The 11,072-nt window shown below is 41.5% G+C and overlaps 1 protein-coding gene across 1 annotated transcript in view; it reads left to right on the plus strand.

The window, feature by feature from the left end:
- tnfsf13b (TNF superfamily member 13b) overlaps positions 1-10,386 on the plus strand; it is a 46,214-nt gene extending 35,828 nt beyond the window's left edge. The window contains exons 5-7 of the mRNA XM_059963337.1: positions 9,458-9,567; positions 9,683-9,833; positions 9,922-10,386. Of these exons, the coding sequence (XP_059819320.1) occupies positions 9,458-9,567; positions 9,683-9,833; positions 9,922-10,034 (374 nt within the window). The 3' untranslated portion in view covers positions 10,035-10,386. The remainder of the gene's footprint in view (positions 1-9,457; positions 9,568-9,682; positions 9,834-9,921) is intronic.
- Positions 10,387-11,072: the final 686 nt, after the last annotated feature.

The following is an 11,072-nucleotide window of genomic DNA, read 5'->3' on the forward strand; positions in this document are numbered from 1 at the left end:
GATCCCTTTAGCCACAAGGGCCATATCTAACTTCCTCTTAAATATAGCCAATGAACTGGCCTCAACTGTTTCCTGTGACAGAGAATTCCACAGATTCACCACTCTCTGTGTGAAGAAGTTTTTCCTCATCTCGGTCCTAAAAGGCTTCCCCTTTATCCTTAAACTGTGACCCCTCGTTCTGGACTTCCCCAACATTGGAAACAATCTTCCTGCATCTAGTCTGTCCAATCCCTTTAGAATTTTATACGTTTCAATAAGATCCCCCCTCAATCTTCTAAATTCCAGCGAGTATAAGCCTAGTCGATCCAGTCTTTCTTCATGTGAAGGTCCTGCCATCCCAGGAATCAATCTGGTGAACCTTCTGGTGAACATTCTATGGCAAGAAAGTCTTTCCTCAGATTAGGGAACCAAAACTGCACACAATACTCTAGGTGCGGTCTCACCAAGGCCTTGTACAACTGCAGTAGAACCTCCCTGCTGCTGTACTCAAATCCTTTTGCCATGAATGCCAACATGCCATTTGCCTTTTTCACTGCCTGCTGTACCTGCATGCCCACCTTCAATGACTGGTGTACAATGACACCCAGGTCTTGTTGCACTTCCCCTTTTCCTAATCGGCCACCATTCAGATAATAATCTGTTTTCCCATTCTTGCAACCAAAGTGGATAACCTCACATTTATCCACATTAAATTGCATCTGCCATGAATTTGCCCAGTCACCTAACCTATCCAAGTCACCCTGCATCCTCTTAGCATCCTCCTCACAACTAACACCGCCGCCCAGCTTCGTGTCATCTGCAAACTTGGAGATGGGCATTTAATTCCCTCGTCTAAATCATTAATATATATATTGTAAACAACTGGGGTCCCAGCACTGAGCTCCCACTAGTTACTGCCTGCCATTCTGAAAAGGTCCCGTTTACTCCCACTCTTTGCTTCCTGTCTGCCAACCAATTCTCTATCCACATCAATACCATACCTCCAATACCATGTGCTTTAAGTTTGCACACTAATCTCCTGTGTGGGACCTTGTCAAAAGCCTTTTGAAAATCTAAATTTACCACATCCACTGGCTCTCCCCTATCCACTCTACTAGTTACATCTTCAAAAAATTCTATAAGATTCATCAGACATGATTTTCCTTTCACAAATCCATGCTGACTTTGTCCAATGATTTCACCTCTTTCCAAATGTGCTGTTTTCACATCTTTGATAACTGACTCTAGCATTTTCCCCACCACCGACGTCAGACTAACCGGTCTATAATTCCCCGGTTTTTCTCTCCCTCCTTTTTTCTAAAGTGCGATTACATTAGCCACCCTCCAATCCTCAGAGACTAATCCAGAATCTAAGGAGTTTTGAAAAATTATCACTAATGCATCCACTATTTCTTGGGCTACTTCCTTAAGCACTCTGGGATGCAGACCATCTGGCCCTGGGGATTTATCTGCCTTTAATCCCTTCAATTTACCTAACACCACTTCCCTACTAACATCAGTTCCTCCATCTCACTAGACCCTTGGTCCCTTACTATTTCCAGAAGATTATTTATGTCCTCCTGAAGACAGACAGAACCAAAGTAGTTATTCAATTGGTCTGCCATGTCTTTGTTCCCTATGATCAATTCACCTGTTTCTGACTGTAAGGGACCTATATTTGTCTTGACCAATCTTTTTCTTTTCACATATCTATAAAAGCTTTTACAGTCAGTTTTTATGTTCCCTGCCAGCTTTCTCTCATAATCTTTTTTCCCTTTCCTAATTAAGCCCTTTGTCCTCCTCTGCTGAACTCTGAATTTCTCCCAGTCCTCAGGTGTGCCACTTTTTTTTGCTAATTTATATGTTTCTTCTTTGGACTTGATACTTAATTTCCCTTGTCAGCCATGGGTGCACTACCTTCCCTGGTTTATTCTTTTGCCAAACTGGGATGAACAATTGTTGTAGTTCATCCATGCGATCTTTAAATGCTTGCCATTGCATATCCACCATCAAGACTTTAAGTATCATTTGCCAGTCTATCGTAGCTAATTCACATCTCATACCTTCAAAGTTACCCCTCTTTAAGTTCAGAACCTTTGTTTCTGAATTAACTATGTCACTCTGCATCTTAATGAAGAATTCCACCATATTATGGCCACTCTTACCCAAGGGGCCTCGCACAACAAGATTGCTAACTAACCCTTCCTCATTGCTCAATACCCAATCTAGAATGGCCTGCTCTCTAGTTGGTTCCTCGACATGTTGGTTCAGAAAACCATCCCACATACATTCCAAGAAATCCTCTTCCTCAGCATCCTTACCAATTTGGTTCACCCAATCTATATGTAGATTGAAGTCGCCCATTGTAACTACTGTTCCTTTATTGCACGCATTTCTAATTTCCTGTCTAATGCCATCCCCAACCTCACTACTACATTACTACTGTAACGATCTTGTTCACTGGTATTTGAAGGTAAATAAACGGCTTGCTATATGTGCAAAAGTACCATACATTTAAATCTTTCTCCCCTTTCAGAAAGGTTAACGTTTGTGCTAGTTTTGAATTTAATCAAAATTATTGATATTGGCATATGATCCTAAATATAGTTTAGGACAAACATAAAAAAAAAACATTAATTGAATTTCTCACAGTTACACTAAAGAAGAACATTAGAACTCAGGAAAAAAAATAAGAATAAACTACTTATCCCTCAAGCCTGCCCTGTCATTCAATATGATCATAGCAGGTCTATGTCTGGCCTCAGTTTTGCTAAACATAGCCCTCAATTCTGCAGTGCTTCAAAAAGTTATCTGAATCATTTTTAATAATCTCCAGCCTCCAATTACTCCCTGCGGGAAGAAATGTTAATGCATTTTGTTTTTAAATTAACTTAAAACAATGCCCCCCTGTTCAAGACTTTTCCACCAGTGGAAGAATCTCAACATTTACAATTTACGACCACCCCAAAGCCTAGAACATAGAGCATTGAACATTGTAGCACCAAAACAGGGCCTTGGCCCACAAGGTTATGCCAAACAAATAAACCTAGTGATATCTCATCCCTTCCACATGCACACAGTCCATACTCCTCTACTTTCTGTACATTTGTGTGCCTATCTAAGAACTTGTTAATGTCTCTGTCATTTCTACCTCATAAAGAACTTGGCCCCAGCAATTTCATCTCTTGCCTCTCTCAATAACCCAGTGTTAATCACATGACGTTCTGGGGTCTTATCCACCTTCGTGTTCTTAAAGAAACTCAACACTAGCCCTTTCTTTATCTAAAAACACCCTAGCATATTATGAGTTCAAAACTGATTTGGATCATTCGTGAGGCAGAGGCAGAAATAAACAGGAGTTACAGGGAGATAGTCACCCCTAGGAGTCAGGAGACAGGTAGTTGAGTGACTGTCAGGAGAAGGAAGGGGAATAGACAGGAAGAGCAGAGCACCCCTGTGGCCATTCCCATCAACAATAAGTATATCGTTTTGGATACTTTTGGTGGGGACGACCTATCAGGAACAAGTTGTAGTGATTGGGTCTCTGACACCAAGACGGGACCCTCAGCTCAGAAAGGAAGGAGAGAAAAGAGAAGAACAGTAGTGGTAGGGGATTCGATAGTTTGGGGGACAGATAGGAGGTTCTGTGGAAGAGATCAAGAATCCCGGATGGTCAATGGCCTCCCTGGTGCCAGGGTCCATGATATCTCGGATTGAGTTCTCAGTATTTTCAAGAGGGAGGGTGAGCAGCCAGATGTCATGGTCCATGTAGGGACCAATGATATGGATAGGAAGAAGGAGGAGGTCCTGCAAAGAGAATTTAGAGAGTTAGGTGCAGTTGAAGGACAGGACCTCCAGGGTTGCAATCTCAAGATTGCTACCCATGCCATGTGCTAGTGAGACCATGAAATAGGAAGATAACACATACAAACAAGCTGGATGAACTCAGCAGGTCGGGCAGCATCTGTTGAAAGGCACAGGCAACGTTTGGGCCGAGACTCTTCATCAGGACTGACGACTGACTGACGGGTCTTGGCCCGAAACGTTGACTGCGCCTTTCAATGAATGCTGCCCGACCTGCTGAGTTCATCCAGCTTCTTTGTACATCTTGATTTGACCACAGCATCTGCAGTGTACTTTGTGTGAAATCGGAAGATAATGCAGCTAAATACGTGGCTAAGGAGTTGGTGCAGGAGGGAGGGCTTCATGTTTCTGGACAATTGGACCTTGTTCCAGGGAAGGTGGGACCTGTTCCAATGGGATGGTTTGCACCTGAACTGGAGGGGGACAAACATCCTTGCGGGAACAGTTGAGAGTGCTGCTCCGGGGGGGGTTTAAACTAGATTTGCAGGGGGAGGGGAACCAGAGTGTTGGAGCAGACAGTGAGATGGAGGAGGATAAAGGTTATGCGAGATCTGCAAGTATACTGCATTGAGTAAAGCCTGATCTAACATATAAAGAGGCTTTGAGGAAAGAGAAACAGAATAAAGGGTGTAAAGGTAGTAAGGTAGAAGGGCTAAAGTGTGTGTACTTCAATGCAAGAAGCATCAGGAACAAAGATGATGAACTGAGAGCTTGGATACATACATGGAATTATGATGTAGTGGACATTACAGAGACTTGGCTGGCACCAGGGCAGGAATGAATTCTCAATACTCCTGGATTTCAGTGCTTTAAAAGGGATGGGGGGGGGAAGGGGAGGAGGGGTGGCATTACTGGTCTGGGATACTATTACAGCTACAGAAAGGGTGGGTAATGTAACAGGATCCACTTTTGTGTCTGTATGGGTAGAAGTCAGGAACAGGAAGGGAGCAGTTACTCTAATGGGAGTATTCTATAGGCCCTCTGGTAGCAGCAGAGATACACAGGAGCAGACTGAGAGGCAGATTTTGGAAAGGTGCAAAAATACAGGGTTGTTATCATGGGTGACTTTAACTTCCCTAATATTGATTGGCACCTGATTAGTCCCAATAGTTTAGATGGGGCATAGTTTGTTAAGTGTGTCCAGGATGAGTTTCTGTCACAGTATGTTGACAGGCCAACCAGGGAGAATGCCATACTAGATCTAGTATTAGGTAACGAACTGGGTCAGGTCACAGATCTGTCAGTGGGTGAGCATCTGGGGGACAGTGATCACCGCTCCCTGACTTGTAACATTATCATGGAAAAGGATAGAATCAGAGAGGACAGGAAAATTTTTAATTGAGGAAGGGCAAATTATGAGGCTATAAGGCCAGAACTTGCAGGTGTGAATTGGGATGATGTTTTTTCAGGGAAATGTACTATGGACATGTGGTCAATGTTTAGGGATCTCCTGCAGGATGTTAGGGATGAATTTGTCCCGGTGAGAAAGATAAAGAATGGTAGGGTGAAGGAACCATGGGTGACAAGTGAAGTGGAAAATCTAGTCAGATGGAAGAAGGCAGCATACGTGAGGTTTAGGAAGCAAAGATCAGATGGGTCTATTGAGGAATATAGAGTAGCAAGAAAGGAGCTTAAGAAGGGGCTGAAGAGAGCAGGAGGGGGCATGAGAAGGCCTTGGCAAGTAGGGTGAAGGAAAACCCCAAGACATTGTTCAATTATGTGAAGAACAAAAGGTTGACAGGAGAGAAGATTGGACTGATTAGAGATAAAAGTGGAAAGATGTGCCTGGAGGCTGTGGAAGTGAACAAGGTCCTTAATGAATACTTCTCTTCGGTATTCACCAATGAGAGGGAACTTAATAATGGTGAGGACAATATGAGTGAGGTTGATGTTCTGGAGCATGTTGATATTAAGGGAGAGGAGGTGTTGGAGTTTTTAAAATACATTAGAATGGATAAATCCCCGGGGCCTGACGGAATATTCCCCAGGCTGCTCCATGAGGTGAAGGAAGAGATTGCTGAGCCTCTGGCTAGAATCTTTATATCCTTGTTGTCCACGGGAATGGTACCGGAGGATTGGAGGGAGGCGAATGTTGTCCCGTTGTTCAAAAAAAGTAGTAGGGATAGCCCAGGTAATTGTAGACCAGTGAGCCTTACATCTGTGGTGGGAAAGCTGGTGGAATAGGATAGGATCTATGGGTATTTAGAGAATCATGGTCTAATCAGGGACAGTCAGCATGGCTTTATGAAGGGCAGATCATGTCTAATAAGCATGATAGAGTTCATTGAGGAGGTGAACAGGCATATAGATGAGGGTTGTGCAATGGATGTGATCTACAATGAACTTAGAAAGGCATTTGACAAAGTACCACATGATAGGTTTATTCAGGAAGTCAGAAAGCATGGGATCCAGGGAAGTTTGGCCAGGTGGATTCAGAATTGGCTTGCCTGCAGAAAGCAGAGGGTCGTGGTGGAGGAAGTACATTCGGATTGGAGGGTTGTGACTAGTCGTGTCCCACAAGGATCGGTTCTGGGATCTCTACTTTTCGTGATTTTTATTAATGACCTGGATGTGGGGGTCGAAGGGTGAGTTGGCAAGTTTGCAGATGACACAAAGGTTGGTGGTGTTGTGACTAGTGTTGAGGACTGGCGAAGATTGCAGAGAGACATTGATAGGATGCAGAGGTGGGCTGAGAAGTGGCAGATGGAGTTCAACCCAGAGAAGTGTAAGGTGGTACACTTTGGAAGGTCAAACTCCAAGGCAGAGTACAACGTAAATGGCAGGATACTTGGTAATGTGGAGGAGCAGAGGGATCTGGGGGTATATGTCCACAGATCCCTGAAAGTTGCCTCACAGGTAGATAGGGTAGTTAAGAAAGCATATGGAGTGTTAGCTTTCATAAGTCGAGGGATAGAGTTTAAGAGTCGCAGGGTCATGATATAGCTCTATAAAACTCTGGTTAGGCCACACTTGAAGCTCTGTGTCCAGTTCTGGTCGCCTCACTATAGGAAGGATGTGGAAGCATTGGAAAGGGTACAGAGCAGATTTACCAGGATGCTAACACGAGGAAATCTGCAGATGCTGAAAATTCAAATAACACACACGAAGGGTCTTGGCCTGAAACGTCGACTGTGCTTCACCCTATAGATGCTGCCTGGCCTGCTGTGTTCCACCAGCATTTTGTGTGTGTTACCAGGATGCTGCCTGGGTTTGAGAGTATGGATTACGATCAGAGATTAAGAGAGCTAGGGCTTTACCCTCTGGAGAGGAGGAGGATGAGAGGAGACATGATAGAGGTATACAAGATATTAGGAGGAATAGATAGAGTGGACAGCCACTGCCTCTTCCCCAGGGCACCACTGCTCAATACAAGAGGACATGGCTTTAAAGAATGGGGTGGAAAGTTCAAGGGGGATATTAGAGGAAGGTTTTTTACTCAGAAAGTGGTTGGTGAGTGGAATGCACTGCCTGAATCAGTGGTGGAGGCAGATACACTGGGAAAATTTATAAGATTACTAGACAGGTATATGGAGGAATTTAAGATGGAAGGTTATATGGGAGGCAGGGTTTATGGGTCGGCACAACATTGTGGGCTGAAGGGCCTGTACTGTGCTGTATCATTCTATGTTCTATGATCTTATTATCCTCCGCATCATTCTCCTTAGTAAATACTTATTTACCAAAGTGCTTATTTAGGATCTCACCAACATTCTCTGATTCTAAGAACGTTCCCACTTTTACCCATGATAGGCCCTACCCTCTCCTTAGTTGTTCTCTTGCTCTTGGTTACGTGCAGATGCCTGACAATTGTTGCTGCTCTTAGTAGGGCAACGTTGCTGCCTCAGGAATTAACCTGGTTGATCTCTTCTGGACTACCACCAATACTTGTAAATCCTTCCTTAAATAAGGAGGTTGTCATAAGGTTTAATAAATAACTTCTTTCTGGATTAACAATTTTGCCGATTTGCCTTGCTATGTCTGGTTAAAAAGTGGCCGTGCATGAAAATGGTGGTGCCGTACCACAGTGGGTAATGCTGCTACTTCATACTTCAAACATTTGAGGTTTGATTTTGGCCTCCAGTGCCTCTGTTGGTATTTGCAGCTTCTCTCTCTGACTATGTAGCTTTCTTCTGGGTGCTGTAGTTTTCTGCCACATTGTAATGACATGCTGATGGGGAGCTTAATTCACAGCTGTTATTACCTCATGCATGTGGGTAGGAGAGGTTTTGTGAATATGGAAATATGTAATTAACAGAATTGATGGGATTGTTCTGAGAGCAGCACAGATTTAACCTTATCCATACTCTTCTAGATGTTATAGATCTCTCTGAGGTCACCCCTCATTCTCCTGCACTCCAGGGAATAAAGATCCAGTGCCACTAGTCATCATATTGTTTCCTCACCTACCTTAATATTTACCTTTAAACAGTCACCAGGTTGATTCCTGGAAGAGGGATGGAGGGAACGGGGCTACTTTATCTAACTTGTTAAGCAGACTGGGTTTACAGAATTAGAAAATATTTCATTGAGACAAGCAACATTCTTACAGGGCTTCACATGGAAGGTACCAAAATGATATTTCATGTGGTTGTAGTACTTACAGCCAGCAGCTCCAGAATCAAAATAAAGGGTTTGTCATTCAGGTAAGAAATCAGGAGAAATTTTCTTCGGACAGTATTTCTGGAGGTCTCCATCCAAAAGGACTGTTAAGGTTCAGTCACTGAATTTCTTCTCGATAGATAGATAGACATCATTTTTTATACATAAAGGAAATCAGAGGAACATGAGTGAGTGAGGTTTGTGGTGCTGAGTGTCTACAGTACTATGGGTTTCACAGATGATGCAACAAGCACGATGAGCCAAGTGGCCTACTCTCTTTTCTTATGTTCATTTCTTCTTATAACCAGATTTCATTTTGAGAATGTCTACAAGTGATTGAGAACCTAAGGCATGAGATCATAAAATACTTGTCCACAGTTACACCAACATGTTAGCAACATTTTGTCAAGGTGTCACGTTGTAGGAATTTGAATTAGTTGTTTTTATAATTGAAAATTTAGATGGCTACAGAGTACTGCCTCTTTTAGATTATATATGCTGCACTTATTGAGTACCTTTTAATAAATATATAACTTAAACCATAACTATTTAGCTACCAGTAATTTACAGTTGACTCAACAAAATGAGCAATCCCTTTGTTCCTCCTACTCTTCTTCCTCTCTTTATACTTTCCTGACTGTCCTTGCTTCAATTCATTTGGGTAAAAGGAGATCAGTTGGGATTTTTGGCCAGTGCAGAGGAGGCTGAACATTATGTTTTTGTCTTTGAAAGAAAAAGAGGAATGTGATGGATAACGCTTGTGTTTCATATCGGAGTATAATGGAAGATGTCATCCAGCATCTACAGGTGGACATTCCATCTAGGATTACAAAGCTGAATATCAGGAGGGGGAGCCTTGAAACACTGTGTTTATGCTTTAAGGAGGAATATTGGGATCTATTGCAATTCCTCTACAAAGTGTGGCATCTTCCTCAGATTTTTTGCTTTCTCTCAAACAAACAAGCAAACCTGACGCAAAATTCACTCATGAGTTTTATTTGAAATTGTACAGCAGAAGTGACAGCAATCCCTTGGATACTCAGCTTGAAAAGAGGAAATGCTCTTGACAAAGAAGGTGACAGGATCTCAGTCAAAGAAGCTGGCTACTTTCTGGTGTACAGTCAGGTAGGTTAAACAGAATCATATTTTTATTGCTAACATATGATGTAATTTTTTAATCCTAAGAGTCACAATGAAGGATCTAGCAGATACACTGATTTATTATGTTTCCAAATGATAGGTTTGGTATAAAGACAATACTTTTACAATGGGACATTTTATCCAGAGAAGAAGGGCAAGTAGTGTGGGTGATGAGCCACGTACTGTAATTCTATTTCGATGCATTCAAAACATGTCTGCCTGCTGTCCAAACAGTTCTTGCTTCACAGCTGGTAAGGATTTGTTTTGCTGTTCACCTTTTTGGTTATCATATTCTTTGCTTCTGTCACAATCGTTGATCAACCATTTCTTTTCAATCAGGTATTGCAAAACTTGAAGCGGGAGATGAACTTGAACTTGTGATACCTCGAATTCAAGCACAAATTGCCTTAACTGGTGATGGGACATTTTTTGGGGCAATAGAACTGCTCTAACCGTTGGCCAATGCAGTAAAGGCAAAGTGGTTATTGTTGTTGGAATAAAACAATGAGGAATATAAAAATAAGTTTGTTAGTATGAGCATAATTCTCTTTAATGAAATATAAAAACTAGAAACAAAGAATTGTGCTGGGATTGTTTCTTCATGTTTTTAATGTGTAATATGTCAAATGGTTTGAACTGTGGTTTTAATTGTTTAACATCAACAATTGGTTTCTTTTTTAAATTAGTTATACATTCATAAACAAAATGGATCATCACAGTCTGGAGAAAATGATCTTATGCAATGGTGCGATGTAGTATCACTCTCATTGTGGCAAACACCTTTTTAAAATATTGTTCATTTGTCTGTAGCTGTATTACTATACCATTGTGCTGTGCAATATTTTGTCTACTATATGGTGCTAACTTATTAAAGGCTTATTACTAGACATAATGAAGTACTTTTCCGGATTTACCAAATTTTAGGTTCTTCTCTGCATGGCCTGCATTTGTGTAGATATCTCTGGTAGTATGCAGTAATATTAAGTGATTTTTAAAAAAATCTTTTTATTAATTTTAAACAAACATATATGAAACATGAATACAGAGAGTTTGAGAGTACATAATTAATAATTAATGGTCTCCAAGTTTCTTCAAATTTAACTGAAGGATCAAAGACAACACTTCTAAATTTTTTCTAAACTCAAACAAGAAATATTTTGAGAAAACCACTGAAATATAGTTGGTGGATTAATTTCTTTCCAGTTCAATAGGATAGATCTTCTAGCCATTAATGTAACAAATACAATCATCCGCCGAGCTGAGGGGGATAAGCAACTATTATCCACCATTGCAGTAATAGGATGCGGTTGCAATTTGATATTCAGAACTGTTGAAATAATACCGAAAATATCTTTCCAATAATTTTGCAAGCAAGGGCAAGACCAAAATGTGGGTCAATGAAGCAATTTCAGAATGACATCTGTCACAGGTTGGATTAACATAATAAAATCGAGCAAGTTTATCCTTGGACATGTGAGCTCTATGTACAA

This window comes from Hypanus sabinus, chromosome 3 (assembly GCF_030144855.1).
Source record: "Hypanus sabinus isolate sHypSab1 chromosome 3, sHypSab1.hap1, whole genome shotgun sequence".
NCBI lineage: Eukaryota > Metazoa > Chordata > Chondrichthyes > Myliobatiformes > Dasyatidae > Hypanus > Hypanus sabinus.